We start from the raw sequence: 16,637 nt of genomic DNA, 5'->3' as shown, positions 1-16,637 counted from the left end.
TCTTCCAACCCTAGCCCTGTGTCCTTCAGATAAGCACCTCTTACATTCACCAAGAGATCTAGAACAATGCATCGCATTGGCTCTCATCCTGTTTGTGTAGCATCCGCAGACTGTTCTCGACAAGTGCCACGTTTCACTGACACAAAGGGTCTAACAGATGATGAATTCTGGACTGTGCATCCCTTTCACCCAGTCTAACATCAGATCGTAGCAATTCACACAGCAAATGTGACACAGCAATATTTACTAGCTTTACCAAACAAAGCTCTACTAAACATGTACCAAAGAAAGCTTGTTGGCTGCTACCTAGCAGAAGACAGTGTTTGGTTGGCCATAAAAGCATCTAGTAACAGACACAAACCTTCCTTGCAATAAGCTGATTTCCCATAACACTCTTATTTCAAGTTTACATCGTCTAGTTATTAATCTGCAAATTAAGATCCAAATTCAACATGGCAACCAAGTGTTAATAGTAGGCCTTAGGCTTAGCCTAAATTTTTTTCATCCTCAGTTCTTCTGCATTACTACAGTAGCACAAGTTATCTATCACATAAAAGAGTCTAACAAGACTGAAGTCCCTTCTGAGAAGAGGGAATCTCCTTCCCAGTGCCATCATTATGTTCATCTGCCATAAAACACCTCCTTCATAGTAATTTCTTTTTTTTTTTTTTTACTATAAAGATTTAGAAGAGTTGACAGCAATGCAAAACCCACTATTACAGAGTTTGTTCCAGGACACATACATGTATCTATTCTTCTTTCTGGAGTAAGGAAGTCGCTGACTCTCTACTGAACAAGAGGGAGGAAGAAAAACCCCAAAACTTACTTGGAGCCCCAGTTGTGAACTAATGCCCACTGAACAAAACAGCCAGGAGATTTCAAATAAACTGGTGCATGCAAGAGTCAAAGATACAACAGAACTGATGCAGATGCCAAAATCTGAAGAGTCTATTTCTATCCACTAACCTCCAACCGGAGCCTTGCTAGATTTGCTGAAGTGTAACTCACAGGCTCTCCCTAGCATCACCAGCAAGCTTACTTTTGTTTTAACAGCAGAAACTAGCCATTACATAAGTATGCCATGGGTTAGAAGCCATTGGCTAGAAGTATGCAGGTCAAAAACACTTCACATTTCTTTTTGAAATAGGTGAAAGTGACCCATTTGCTCAAAGCTGACAGCTGCAGAGGGGAAGATGAAGCAGAACAAGCCTGAGACACCAGGAGATCTATGTCAGCCCTCCGTCATGTCCCAAAGTACAGTCAGTCCAGTACAGGAAAAGAGATGAAGAGAGTGAGACACCTGAGATGGGCTTGGGTTTCCAGAGACTACAAGACATACAAAGAGGCCTGGTAGCATCACAATGACAGGTTTTTGTGGCCATGCATACCAGAACCTTCCTCCATGCCTCTGCCATTGCACAAAGCTGACTCCACCGTATGTGGCATTACCTACTGGGACAGCAGGCAAGATCTCAAGTATGGCACGCATACCAAAGATATGCCCATGTGACACTTCACTGCACCCCCATAAGGCCTGGGAACAGGTAATGGCATGCTTTGGGATGGTTACTCACTACCCTTACCCCAATCTGACCTGATCCACCACTCAGCAATACACCTACAACTCCCAGCAGGAAGCTCCCTGGCTAAGGTAGGCAGCACACACCTGCAGCAGCCAGCCTAGCTGTGCTCTTCATGGACATTACCACCAAGAGCACAGCTTTTTACAGCTTTTGTTGATTGCCAGCATGTTACTTATGTGCTCTTTGTAGGTAAAATATGGTTCCTGGTTGAAGAGTCCAAGCATAAGCATATCACTCACACAAGAGACATGAAACAAAGTGAACTAAATACTTTGTAGGTATCGGATAAGCCTGCAAATTGGATGAAAATTAACAATGATTTGTCCAAGTTGAACATTAAGCAGGCTGCTTCAAATCAGTGAAATCAGATTATTACCCCTAACAGCAGTGGAAGCGAATCACAGAATCACAGAATCACAGAATCACAGAATCACAGAATCACAGAATCACAGAATCACAGAATCACAGAATCACAGAATCACAGAATCACAGAATCACAGAATCACAGAATCACAGAATCACAGAATCACAGAATCACAGAATCACAGAATCACAGAATCACAGAATTGTTAGGGCTGGAAGGGACCTTCAAAGGTCATCTAGTCCAACCCCCCTGCAAGGAACAGGGATATCTCCAACTAGATCAGGTTGCTCAGGGCCTCGTCCAACCTGGCCTTGAACGTCTCCAGGGATGGAGCATCCACCACCTCTCTGGGCAACCTGTTCCAGTGTTCTACAACTCTCATGGTAAAAAATTTTTTCCTAATATCCAATCTGAATCTACCTCCCTCTATTTTAAAACCATTACCCCTTGTCCTATCACAACAGGCCCTCCTGAACAGCCTCTCCCCATCTTTCTTGTAGGCCCCCTTGAGGTACTGGAAGACCGCTATAAGGTCACCCTGGAGCCTCCTCTTCTCCAGGCTGAACAGCCCCAACTCTTTCAGCCTGTCCTCATAGGAAAGGTGCTCCAGCCCTCTTATCTTCGTGGCCCTCCTCTGGACCCTCTCATACTTCCCTCTTACTCCATAACATCCAGAAGAAAGTGGCCAAGACCAGCAGCCTTCTTACTCCATCCCTCCTCCTTAGCAGCAGCCAACACAACTATTGGCTTTCTAACTGGAGAATAGCCAGAGATAAGTGTACAAGACCATGAACTCAGCTATTATTGCCATTTAAAATAGATCTCCAGAGCAATATGCCACCATGACCCTGCTGAGGTTTAGCTCCTGATGAGTCTGTCCATAAAACTCCAAGGGTCAAAATAAACCTCAGTATTATATTTTCAAAAACAATCCAGCCAACTCCAAAAGTGAAAGCCCAAATGTTCACAGTCTCAGTGAAGTCTCTCCCACCTATCCAGCTTCCCCCAGTAGTGCTGCTATTGCTATATTTCAGGTCAAAGGCAGCCAAGGCTTCTTCCACACAAATGAACAACTGCTACCATCAGGGAAAAAAAAAATTTAAAAATCAAGTTTCACAGAAAGCATATTAGTCAAATTTTGAAGCACATAAGCTTTCAGGTTTCTGGCAGACACTGAGAAATGGAAATCATTCCATATGTTGGTCTCAACTTTCATTTTTATATGCTCTAATGGAGATCATACAGCAATATAAAATGCCTAGTTTCACTTACAAGTTCGTTCAAAAAAAGAAGGGACAACAGGTCCTCTATAGAGAACTGTTTGAACATGGTTGTTGTTATCTCAAGAAACAGCCTTTTGACACAGAATTACACAAGAGAAGAAACTTTACCACCATCCACTAAATTTGAACACTAAGTTTTCAACAAAAGTTGAGCCTCAATGCCTTTTTTGCTCAGCATTTTGAGTAACACAGTCACCACAAAAAAATAAGGTTAGGCAGAGATCCCACTGAAGCGCCAGTATCACCAAGAACAGACAAGGCCTTTTCCTTCCACCTTAACCAAAAGGTGCCATGGACTTTCATATGAAACATTTGGGTATAGGCATTTTGTTACCACACGAAGGACAAATCAGAAGGAATTTAGATAATAGCTACAAGACACTTAAAAGGTTCAGAAGAGACGTTAGCCTCTCAAGTTATACTGCATAATGCACTGCTGAAAGGCACTCAGCTACTAAGTGTGGATATGTTTACTATCCTGCAAGAGAAGTAACTGGTAGCACTAAGATGAAATTCAGTTTTCTTCAAAGCATTACAAGAAGCCCATTCTTTGATACATTTTAAGAAGCCCGTTCTTTTAATAAAGATGAGTGCTTCCAGAGATAGCTATTCTAGCCAAGATAAGCAAACACTTGCACACTAGTGTAGTTTACATCCATGAATTAGAGGCTTATACAAGCAGACTTCATACAAAAATAAATGCATCTTCACAGAACATATTGTAAGTCAAAGCTACAACATGGCATGGATTTTGTTTCGGTAAGGCCAAAAAGGGTGCTGCAAAAGAGAATATGATTTCAGCCTTTGCCTAGGTCTTACACCAGAAGGTTTCTACCTGAAGAAATGTCTACGGAATAATTTAAAAACAAGATTTTTTGCACAATGGAAAAGCATCTGTCGTACAAGAACTGACCCAAGTGGCACACTGGATAAACACTAGTCTAACTAAATGCTCACACTGTTCCAAAACTCTGGCAAAGGGTTTTGCATCTTAGCCCCTCTAAATTTTTTGTGACAATGAACATTAAACCACATGTTCTGAATACTTTAACTAGGATACATATCTTAATTCAGGGAAGCGTCACATAGTTACTGCAAACACGTCCCTACAGCTATGAACTTAAGTTTCACCTCCTAAGCAAAAGCCCTTTACCTGAATTTCTAAATTACCTGTACAATTTTAAGACAACAAAATAGACCAATGGGAACACATCACATCATGCTTTTAGTACTAAAATCTTAACAAGTTAAGACACAGCCTGCCTGCCAGGCAGCCTTCTCTCTGTTAATCACAAATACTATGGTATCTGAACACGTCACCCGCTTCATCCTTTTTCTATTTGTAGGCTGCTTTTGGCCAATATTTATGCATTTTAAATATTTCAGAAGATGTGGAGATCGGCAACCAATCAATTTGGCTCATCTTGCCTATTACTGCTTCAGGGGAGGGTACACGATGCCAAAGTTACTACTATTACACTGGCCTGGTGAGATGAGACATTCTCAGCAAGACACTGTTGCAAAAGCTGAGTAAGATCAACTGCAACTCCTCTAACTCGTAATGCTGGATAAAACACTGAGGTTTTAAAAACGAAATAGCACTGCGGAAACAGCAAGCTAATTTTGTGCACGTGCACATGTGTATGCACACGTCTGATGACACGCAACTCAAATTACAGGAGGATCTGCTATGTAACGAGTCACACACCTCTAGTCCATCCACACTGCAGTCCATCTGTAACTCTATTACGTTTCCAACTTCGAGTTACACTTCAGTTCAACGTAAAGTCTCCACCATTTACTCCATACTACAGACATACTGCTACCACTACTACATCATACTATGAACACTCTATGAGGGCCATAAACAGTACAGCAAAACTGCATGTCAAAGATCAGAGTTAAAGTTCTGCAAGTGTTTTGGTGTTGATTTTTTTTTTCCTGGCATTTCCTACCTTCTAGATGCAAAATGAGCATCATGCAGTAGACCTAAAGCGCTATTAAAGAGAAGATACCCAGTGTAAATATATCATTATTTAAAACAGCAGGCAGCATAAGCATGACTTCAGAAACAGTGAGGTAAAAACATGTTTGAGTTTTTGAGAAGTTACAGATGTGGTCCCACACAGACACTGGTATAACATCACTGCAATACTGGAGATCTTAAGGATTTACGCAAAAAAAATAACATGAACACTCTTCTAACACTACAAAGTCAAAAACTTACACTAATTCCTATAATATCAACCAGATCTGAAGCTGTCTCTGTATTGAACAGACAGTTAAGACATTTCAAGAGGCACAGTTCTTTGCATTGTCACCCAAGAAGAAAAATTCATGTTGTATTTTACCTTATCCAAGGATCATTCTGTGCAAACTCATGGAAATAGAGTCAAACAACGGAAAAGTTATGCAAACTGATAGTGCTCAATCTTTCCAAACAGAAAGCTCTCCATTTTTATTCTAATAGCCGGAGTAGGCTGTGCTACAGCTCTCCTCTTGCCATATAACACGACCTAATTGCACATGATCTTGTATTTTCAGGCAGTATCAGAACTGGAAATCACTACCTGTGCTTCTTAGCATACACAATAACCCTACCTGGATCAGAGGAGCCCTAGGGGAAGAACTGGGAGCTGGCTGTCATCATTACCTTGCCCATTTCCTCCTGAGGACAGACTGTTGTCCAAAACAGGCTATAGGCTGAGTGAGTAGTCTGGGGGGGTTCTGTGGGACCTCCAGAGGTGCAGCCATCCAAAAAACCTACATGCAACAGCAGAAGTGAGGGTCAATCAGGTATTCCCCAGGCCTCATGGAGAACATAACCGTGCTTATGATCAGCGCACTAACAACAGAAGTCGTCTGCTGCCTCTCTGGCTGCAGACAGCTTAGCAGTCCTTTTGCTCCGGAGACAGCCTACTCTGAACGGGAGCTCTTCAGAGCGTCAGCAAGCAACTCCAGGCTCTATTCATCCACAGTTCTGTATCTCTTTGCTGCATCAAACCTCTGCTTATTAGCATCAGTGATACCTGAAGGCAACAAAAATAAGACGCTTAAGTACGCGGAGAGCAGCTCTGGAGCACCTTGCAATGCAGAGGCCTGCAGAAAGCAGCTTTGCGCTGAGAGTACCACACGTTTTTGCCTTGGCACCAAGGAATATTTTTGGGAAGTTAAATGTTCTACCGGTTACATAATTCTAAGCGCTTAAGAAACTTCTATTCGCTTAATTTTAAGCTCTCTGAGAAGTAGCCTACAATAACAAACTTTTAACTGATGGCAAGAATGAGCACCATGTTTATCTGTAAGTAAGTTCCGTATCGAGTTCCTGCTCGGAAAAAAAAAAAATTGTTCCCAAATTGCATTGAAGTCAAAACAAATCACTTGGAAGAAGTTGAGATCCAACAATACAGAACTCTAGACAGCACACAGTTAATGAGTTACAAAAAGCAAAGAAAACAATGCCTTCACAAGTATTTAGCCCCCAAATTACTTGGAAAAACTAAGGGTTTTTCCCCCCCTCCAACTTATGTGTCAAGACTTGCCCCTTCAAGTAGCAAAAATACCTTTTGGAATAAATTGCCTGAAGAACTATCAAATGGCAACTCTAACAATGCAGTTAATTTTTCTTGTTTCCTTTCATGTTCTGTGTATTCATTTCCATCCATGCAGCCTAAATCACCTCTGAAGGAGCTTTTAATATTGACTCTTGCTCTACATTAAACATGCTTCTTACACAGCATACTTGGCCAAACTGTGCTCCTAGGCAGCGCTGTGTGTTTAATAATGAAGTTTCTATTTGTATAATTTCTCACTTGCACCTTCCCCAATAGGTTGGCTCCCAGTACAAGTATACCATTCAACTATAAAAATGAGAAGAATTTCCTTTTTTAAAAACAATCAAAAGCTGTGATGCTAAGTTGCAATCACACCAGACACAGGGCGCTTTGAGTAAGCCATCAGGAAGCATCTTCTAATAGTTCTGCAAGTGTCCTGAAAACATCGCTTGATCAAAGCTTTGGGCAGAGGTTTATCAGGCTCCAGGCTCTGAAGGCCCAAGCATCAAAGACAGACACTAGATTTCAAGGCAGGTAGAGAAACTGAACAATGGTCAACTGAGATGGTGAAAGTTTCACCACGCGCAACCCTCAGCCACTGAAATCTATCCCAACTAGCACCTATCGCCACCAGATTACATCTTAATAACCTTTGTTGTGGTGGTCCCCATTTAAGTATCAGCTGCTGAAATTAAAGGTGAAGAAATTATTTTGCCAGATAGCGAAGAACACTCTCAGCCAAACGGAAGAAATCTATGGCACAAAGGTAGCATCGATGACCTGCCGACACATAGTTCTGCAGATTACAGCACAATCTGGTTCTCTACTGCTCAGGCACTGCCTGCAAACCCAGAAAAACACATTCCCATCATTTCCAGAGGAATTCTGACCTACCACATAGCCCAGTGGAGTCTGATCTGAAGACCTGTCTTACCACACCACGTCCTTTGCAGCTGACCTAAGAAAGAAGCAACTGGCACCACCTATGACCTGCACATGAAGCATTTCATTCTGAGAAAAATCTTCCCTCTGGGACTCAAAAAAACTCAATAACTGAATCAGCTGTGATCAAATCAACATCTTAGGAAACACCTTTCACCCTTAAACTCTGAATAGGCCAGGGACCAAAACTCAAGTTCAGTTATCGCAACCAAATACCTGCAGCCCAACACAACTGATTCTGCCAGAAACTTCAGTCAAACTGGCAATTTCTTGCTGACAGCAGCTGAGGGCTGCCAGGACGGTCATCCAAATGTCTGGTCTTATCACTGGACCTCTTTAGAAGACTTAACATCACTGACCCTGAGCTACTTTTGCCTTGCCAGCAAGGAATGAGAGGTAACCAGTGCATGACATAGCTCAAGTCCTTCCTTGAGGGTGGCAACCTGGAATTTAGGCAAAGGGTTGCCCAAAACATTGTTCCCAGCCATGCAACACAGCTACCTGAAGTCACTAGATACAGCAAAGGTTGACACAACCTCCACTGCAGGTGTGCACCTTCAGCTGATCGTATAGCAGGGGCTTGTGGCTCAGGACTGCTCCAATCCCTCGCTGATACAAGGTGCTCTTCTCACACTGGCTGCTTCTGAAGGCTGATGCCTTTTCCATCTAGGGGTAGGTCCTGAACTAGCAAGTGCTCCAGCAGATCTGAGCATGCTGTATTAGTTGATACAAAACACTTAGATGCTGTGCTTGAATTTTTAAGAAGTCCCTGACTTTACCACTGCCAGAACTAAGGTATTGGTAACCTGCCATTTACACAAACATTCTGGGGTCAGGTTTTCTGTTTCACTTTATCAAATGCTAGAGTTCCAGGATTAGCAACTGAAACCAGAATCTGTTGAAATGTTGAACCAGCTTTTAACAGCAGTAGCTCCTGTCAAGGAGGTGCAAAGAGAACACTTTCCTCATTTCAGTTCATTCAACTAGCTCAACAGCCCAGAGAGAAAGGTCGTATTTCTCCAAGAATAAACAAGGTGACAAAAGCTGATGTTACCAGCTCCAAGAGCACAAATCAAGCGTTTGTATTCCCAATGAGCGATCACTAACACTTCCTTTATTAAGGTCAAATTAAACACAGGTTTTACTCAAAATATTTATACTTGAGCTTAACTAGAAGCCCTTGTGCTGCAGTTCCGACCTTCAAACCACACCTTCGGTAGAAGAAAATTCCCAAACTCTCATCACCACAAAGTTTAACAAAGGTAAATCCTGCAATTGCATATTTCTAACCCTGCTTACTTCTTCTTAGGAAGCTGAAAATACAAAACAAGATGAAGCTAGATATTTCATCAAGTCAAGAAATTCGAAAAATAAATCAGATGCTGATCTAAACTAACGCTCACCTTGCATATACTACGTCATAGAAGTCACCCCACCAAATAAAGTTTAGGGTATTAATCTTATCTCTAAATAATTCAGTAAGTCAAGTCCAACACATCTGACCCTTTGCCTCAAGGCCCAAGACAAAGAAAGCCATGAACATCACTTCTCAGGACAACAGGACTCCTTCTCCTGAGGGACAGAACAAGAGCCTAAGACCACTTTTTCTGTGGCTCAGAAGTCAGGATTCATAACCACAGATAAAACACTGCCAAAACAAAAAAATGCCACTGTCGTGGTTTAACCCAGCCTGCAACTAAACAGCACACAACCGCTCACTGCCACTGGCTCACCCTCCTCCACCCCCAGGGAACAAGGAAAGAGAATTAAGGGAGGGGAAAGGAAGACTTCTGGGTTGAGATATGAACAATTTAATAATAATAGAATCATAGAATGGTTTGGGTTGGAAGGGACCTTAGAGATCACTGAGTTTAGTAATAAATCAAAAATAACAGTGATAAAATAATAATAATGTGCGTGTGTTTGTGTGTGTGTATAATGACAAAAACACATACAAACAAGTGATGCACAGTGTAATCGCTCACCACCCAGTGACCAACGCCTGTCCTGTCCCGGCAAATGATTCTGAAACAGGTAAGTTCCAACACTGCAATCCTGGACAAGCGAGAGCCCCGAAACGAGAGAAAGAGACCTCCAAGAGACACAGAGTCAGAGAAGGCCCTCTGACGAGAGTTTCAAACTTCCCAGTCAGCCCTCAGCTATATACTGGGCATGATGCTGCATGATATGGAATACTCCATTGGTCAATTTGGCCCTCAGTCCTAAATCTAAGTACAAATCATAAGGAGAGTCGTGGACCCTTTGTCCCAGCCATGCTCCCCCCCAGCCTGTTGTGCTCCTGCACACTGGCAAAAACACGGCAAGATGAAAAGTCCTTGAGGTCTGAGTGCCAACTATCAACTTTCCTCTCATAATGAATCCCACACTAAATCCAAAACACAGAGCTCCTCTAGCTGCTAAAAAGAAAAAACAACTTTGTCCCAGTCAAAACCACGACAACCACACACAGCTCCTGATGGAGGAAAGGGGAGACAGAAACAACATAGGACAGACATCAGCCATGCCACTTGAAGGGAATCCCTCTGCTTTGGAGGAGTGAAGGCATCAGGAGACCTTAGTCTCTCACCCTCAAAATAAGCATCACAGGATTGATCAATCAGGAGAATTTAGAAGAAAAGCACGACAGCTCAAGGATATCAAATACCTAGAAAAGTATCACATTTGTAATAATTTAGGCAACAGGCAACCTTGCCTAAATCTGCACTTGCTAACACACAACCCCAGATTATCTCACAGGCTGCTTCAGCTTCTTTCCAGGAACACTTGGAAACATACAGTCCAGAGCACTCCCCAACCAAACAAAAATATTTTGACCCATTGTGATTTCTCTGAAAAAAATGGATGAGTAACGCAAGTGCAGGAAGAGGTCATCAAACCATGTGGATGTAAAAATGACCCAGTTACCAACCCGAGACTAGAGCGACTTCCTGAGTTAGTAATAATGGAGGTGAGTCTAAGAATATACCTATCACACCTACATGAGTAAGCCAGCCAACTCATCACAAAAGGCAAGCCTTGTGCCAAAGCCTTCCCTTCCTTCAAAACAATGAGGCCAAACTGAACGTGACTCAAATCTATGATTCCCCAAGCTACAGGTTATTTCAGTTTTGTGGAACAAAGCTCTTAAACCTTGACCCGGAGAGGCCAAGAGGCACCAAAGATGCGCATTAGCCAAGCAAAGAGATGATCCAAAAATTTTTTCAGTTTGACAGAAGCCAAAGGGCATGAAACGGGAGGTGCAGGAGCCACTACTAAGACAGTTAAATCCTGGCAAAAGTGAGCTGAAGGGGACATTTTGCCAGGGACCAAGCGGACATCAAGTGCAAAGGAGTATGCCCAGTGCAACATATCTTCTGCAAGCACCAAGGGTTTTTTTAATTGCTTCTTTTAAGACAAACGTGCAATTCCTTCCCATCCTCCAGTTGTTTTGAGAATTTAAGTCCGCTCACTCCAGCTCCCTTCTGGGACAGCAGTGCCAGATTTCTTGCTAACTGTATTTACAAGAGGAGAAAGAGCAACTACAAAGGTTTTTTTGTATTAACAGGAAGGTTGAGAGAGCAATTGAAAGCACTTATTTACCTTTACCAATTAAGTGTTGCCACAGCCTTTGAAGGCTGCCCTCTAAAAGTTTGGAGAGGAAGAAAAGAAAAACGGAGGGGGGGGCGGAAATAAACATGAAAACCAATCCTGAAGCCCATGAAGTTTTGAGGAAAACATAGCCTTTATCCAGAATTAGTCATCCTACAACAGGATGCTCCTGCGCGACGAGCAAAGATACCGAGGGATTGCTGCGAAGCCCCTTACTTCGAAATCACTACGCGCAGACCAGAGCCGAGCGGACAGCTCGGGGTGGGCGGGAAGCACCTGCACCCCGCCATGAGCTGCCTGCCTTCCCCGGGGGCTAGAACCGGAACACAACAGCACAGAGGCGGCTGCGGCGCGGCCCCTCTCCCCGCTGCGCGCCCCGGGGAGAGAGGAAGGCGGTCCCGCAGGCCCCAGCCAGCCTGCCCCGCGGACAGACCCCGGCCCCCGCCGCCGGGCAGCGGGAAGGGGCACCACCTCCGGGCGCCGAGCCTCCCCGCCCTCCTCCTGCAGGCCCCGACCCGCTCCCGCGGGGGGCGGAGGGGCCGCCGCCCCACCGGGGCCCCTCCGAGCCCGACAAAGAGGCCCGCCGGGCGGAATGGGGGGGCGGTGCGCAGGCCCCAGCGGCGGCTTCCCGGGACCACGGCGGCGGCGGGAGGCCCGGTCGGCCGGCGGGGCGGAGGCAAGGCCGTACCTTGAAGTACCCGCCCTCGTAGAGGGTGTTGGGGGGCCCGAAGATCGCCACCTCCCAGTTGTAGAGGTCGGACTCGTCGACCAGGGTGATGCGGAAGCCCTCCACCGGCTCCTCCTGCAGCGACTTCAGCTCCAGCATCAGCGCCTTCTGCGAGCTGCTCATCTGCTGCTGGGCCATGGCGCGGCGCGGCCGCCGCCGCCGCCCCGCACTCCTGCTGCCGCTGCTGCTGCTGCTGCCGCCGCGCTGCCCCGCGGGCCCCCGCCCCTCCCCGCGCTGACGGCCGCCGCCGCCGCCGCCGCCACTTCCTTTTGTGACGGCGCCCGCTCGCCGCTGACCTCAGCGCGCCGCGCCGCGCCACGCCCCGCCGCACGGCAAGCCACGCCCCGCCGCACGGCAAGCCGCGCCCCGCCGCACGGCAAGCCACGCCCCGCCGCACGCCCCGCCCCTACCGGATCCCTTAAAGGGGCAGCGCTCCTCGCCGTAACCCTCAGCGGGGACGGGACGGGGCGGCGTGCGTCGGTGCGTGAGCACCGCCCCTTCCGTCTGCCGCGGCGCGGGGGAGAAGCCACGTGCTGTGCCGGGAGTGGGACGGAGGGGGCGGCGCTGTGCGGAGGTCACGGGTGGGAACGGCAGGTGCTGAGCTGGCAGAGACCCGCTGCCCAAAAAGAGCCGGTTTTATACAGAAAATAGTGTTTGAGGAGCGACCTTGCGTGACGCAGGGTCGCCTAGAAATCCTGCAGCACCCGCAGCAGCAGTGGGAAAGGAACAGGCAGTCACCACCCCCCACCCCCCTCCGACGGGTGTCATTTTCACGTGGCTCCGTGATGTGCGAGGTGCTACCGGCAGCAAACGCGGTTTCAATCTTTCTTCCCGTTTCCCGACCTAGTTAAGGGAAAAAAATGTTTGCAGAGGTGGCAAGAGGGAGCGCCTATTCCCTAGCAAGTCTTCATGACGTTATAAATACTATTCGTTAACAAAGAAAATTAACAAAGTGGTTATCCAGCAGGATGACGGACAGCATAGCACAACCCCAGATGGTGCAAATCTGGGTTTCACTTCTGAAAACGTTAATGCACGCACCTGCCCATCGGTCGGCATGCAGGACTACCCCGCTGCGTGAGCAATACCCAGCACGGATGTGCTTCCACGCTGGACATCTCATCTCGGCTAGGAGAGGAGGAATAATAAGGAATAATAAGAGGAGGAATAATAATACCATCTCCGTGGTAGCCCTCACGGAGAAAAGCTGATGTGTGTTCTTTGAATTAAAGAATTAATGTGCTTCTAACAGGAATAATTTAAATAACTAATAGGCTGCGATGAGTTCTAAATTAACTGTCATGTCTCCCCCAGAACGTCAGAGTTATTTGAAGGAAATCTCTGCTGTCTGTGGACTTGCGGTCATGTAAGAATTGGGGATGAATAAACAGGAAAAGTATGTCATGCCTTAACGCAAATCTGTGGCATTGGGTTACTCAAGAGTCCAGGGCTGAAACGGTAAAAGACCCTGAGATGCTGCTGCATAGAGAGGGATTGAGGAGCATTTACTTTAGGGATTAATTAAGTGATCAAAGCGATCACAGCCAGCAAGAACAAGGGGAGAGTCAACAGGGACTGTCCATAAAGTAGGAACCGATAACGAGGAATACTTATTTCATTGGACTGTGGCACTGACTGCTGAGGGGTGTTACTGCATCCGACAATCCAGTGATGTTCAGAGGGGCAGGACGTTTATTTAGACAACAACACCTTAGTTACCATGTAGTGAGGAATGGGATTCATTGGACATCTCATGTTTGAGATATCTTAATCCACTTCTGCTTGGCATCATCCTTCTGCATATGGCAAGGCTTAGTTCACCTTGCAGAGGCCCCTACTTCTTGGACAAACAGCTTGGATGATGTGTCCCATCATCCCTACATCCTTACGTAGCTTTGACCCCCTCCCTTGCCTCCATCACCATGCACTGCTTTTTCATCCCAAGGACAGCCCCATGGGCATGGGTGACCACCATTAGACCAATCTCCTTGCCTTTTCCAGAGCCATGGACTTTCCCGAAGGTACAGGACCAACAGCAGGGGTTCCTTGCATTGGTGAAGGATCATGCAGCTGGAGCAGTCTGAGCTGCAGATGGACCTTGAAGTCTCTACGCGGCACTAGGCAGCCACCGCTCCTTCTCCAGATCCTCGCCCAGGGAGGAGAGAAGAAGGCAGACAGTTTTCCCCAAGCATCAGCTGTTACCACAACAAATTTGCGGTCAGCCCAGTGGTGAGCATGGCATCCTCCTACTTGTCCCTATGACTGCTCCACTTGTCCTTCTCCTGCCTCTTGGGCTCGCCCCAAGGAGGCCCCTATCACCTCCTCCAAAGATGCTCCACAACCAGCACTGCTACCCGGTCCAGAGCTTGCAACTGCCTTCAGGCAGTAGTCAGTTGGACGCAATGATCTTACAGGTCTTTTCCAACCTAAATGATTCTATGAGTCTAAATACTCCAGCTTGGCATGTCGGGGGCACAGGCCCTTGCAGAATCCCACCTCATCCTGGAAACTGTTGCTGCGGAGACTGGCACAGGTTTTCTTGTGAACCAGGATGAGCTCTCATTCACTGCCGTGGGGGTAATCTGGAGGAACATCCCTCGTCCATCCCTGGCTTGTCCAGCTATGCTGCGAAAAACGCGTGTTCCTGTACACGTAGGCACAGGTCAGCCACCGTCGCTCACTCCTTACCATCCTGGAGCGAGCTCAGATTTACAGAAAGCTGCTTAATTCTTCTCTCACATCCTCAGCCTGAGGGCTGGAGGGCTGGATCGCAAACACTTATGTGGTCAAAATGCAGTTTGTTGGAGTAGCTCCTCAGCAGCCGGGCAGTACCATGCTGGATGCGTTTTCTGGTGGGAGCTCAGACATGTGTTCTTCATATTTATGTCTTGGGTTGACGGACATAATATTTTGTCAATATGAGATCAAGTTGACTGGCAGGACACATGGGCAGGAGTCAAGCTCTGACTTTGGTGCCAGGCTTTCTGGGTGGGCGGCAGGTACTTCCATCGCTCTTGGGTTTGGCCACCTTCCTCAGTACCTGAACATCTGGGCCACATCTGGGAAGGTTCCATGCACAATGCTCTCAGCAATGCTTCCTCCAGGAAAGAGAAAGTGCTTCACCTCTGCCTGCCACATCCCACCCAGCCCTGCAACGGGGATCAGCAATGAGTCTTTGGCTTCATCACAGTCCTTCCCAGTCCCAGGAGCCCAGTCTCAGCTGGCCGTGCTTCATTACTGCTCCCTGCTCTGCAGACCCCATCAGCCCTCTTCACTCCTCCATGCCCACCTCCCAAACACCCAGGTTTAATGTCATGGCTGCCATCATTCCCAAATGCCCCAGCCCCAGCGCCCACTTCCAACTGCTCCTCCACGTGGCACGTTTCCATTGCTAAGGAGTCTAATAACCCATCTGACCTGGAGGGCCACAGTGTGACCTTCCTCGTCGAGTCCAGCCAGCAAGGACCTGCCTGCTCTGCTCCGTTAACGTGGCATCCCAGCTCACTGGTGTAACACAGCTTTGCTCAGCCTTGGTGGAAAGTGTTGGGTTGATTCAACGGGTGAGAGCTGAGCCCTTTTGGGATTGTGCTGCTCCTATTTCTATGGTAATTGAAAGACCTTTCCTTGCAGCCAGCTTCCATCACAAGCTGTCTGAACCAGCCTAACGCTGGAAGAGATGGGAGAAGCAAAGTTGGGAGCTATTCAGGACTGATCTCCACCTGCTGCCTGGCTCGAATATTAATGAAAGAGGTAATCATGCAAGGCAGAAGGTAAAGGAAGCCCTGGCGTTTTCAACAGGGCAAGCTGAAATTTTTCCATCACACCTGCTTTTAGAGAGAATATTGGTCTTTTTCCCCACAATTGTTTTTCCCCTCTCCTACAATAACATCCACTACTTGCAGAAAATAGAAACTGTTGAAGCAACAGAGCACTCTGAAGCCTGGGCAGCCCCCTCCGAGGCTCCTGCCCGCGTTTCTGCCTGCACTCCCGGCGAGGCGAGGCTGCTCTGCTTGGTGTCCCCTTCCTGTAGCCCCGGCTGCCCTGAGGCTGACGTAACTTTTTGATTTATCATATGGCATTTCTCCCCGCTAATGGGCTCTGACATATCGCAATGAAAGGATGATGGCTTGTCCCCCTCCTCCTTTAGCTGCTCTCCCGTGGATCGTCACTGCCTGCCCGCAAGCAGGGCTCTCCGTGGGGTGTGCTCTGCCACAAACCCTATTGTTCCCTCTTCATCTCACTTTTTTTTTTTTTTCACCTGAGGGAATCAGTTTGTTCTTTGGGCTCAGAGAACAAGAAATAGGATCTGGTGTAGGAACACGTTGCTCTGGGAAGCAGAAGTCTCACCAGGAGAGGAGAAGGCTACACATGCCATTAATCCAGCCCCCAGCTCTAAACTGGACCTCGAGATGCCACTGGCACCTTATGTAAATCTGAGATGAAAACTTCTCTTTCGAGTCCTTTCTGCTTTGTTCTCATCCTCTGTTTTTAATAACCCTCCTCCTCTTCTCTTTCCTCCTTCCTGCGAGCCATGTTCATCAAGGATGACAAACTGAGAGTTAACTCCTCTGCTTA

At 46.7% G+C, this 16,637-nt stretch overlaps 1 protein-coding gene across 1 annotated transcript in view; it reads right to left on the bottom strand.

Moving 5' to 3' along the window:
* UBE2R2 (ubiquitin conjugating enzyme E2 R2) overlaps window positions 1-12,221 on the bottom strand; it is a 60,443-nt gene extending 48,222 nt beyond the window's left edge. Inside the window, exon 1 of the mRNA XM_086628754.1 lies at window positions 12,024-12,221. Within this exon, the coding sequence (XP_086484880.1) occupies window positions 12,024-12,200 (177 nt within the window). The 5' untranslated portion in view covers window positions 12,201-12,221. The remainder of the gene's footprint in view (window positions 1-12,023) is intronic.
* Window positions 12,222-16,637: the final 4,416 nt, after the last annotated feature.

Source organism: Tauraco erythrolophus, chromosome Z (genome assembly GCF_009769465.1).
Source record: "Tauraco erythrolophus isolate bTauEry1 chromosome Z, bTauEry1.pri, whole genome shotgun sequence".
NCBI classification, from domain to species: domain Eukaryota; kingdom Metazoa; phylum Chordata; class Aves; order Musophagiformes; family Musophagidae; genus Tauraco; species Tauraco erythrolophus.
Note: the sequence above shows the minus strand (reverse complement) of the source record. Positions and strands in the feature narration are given on the sequence as shown.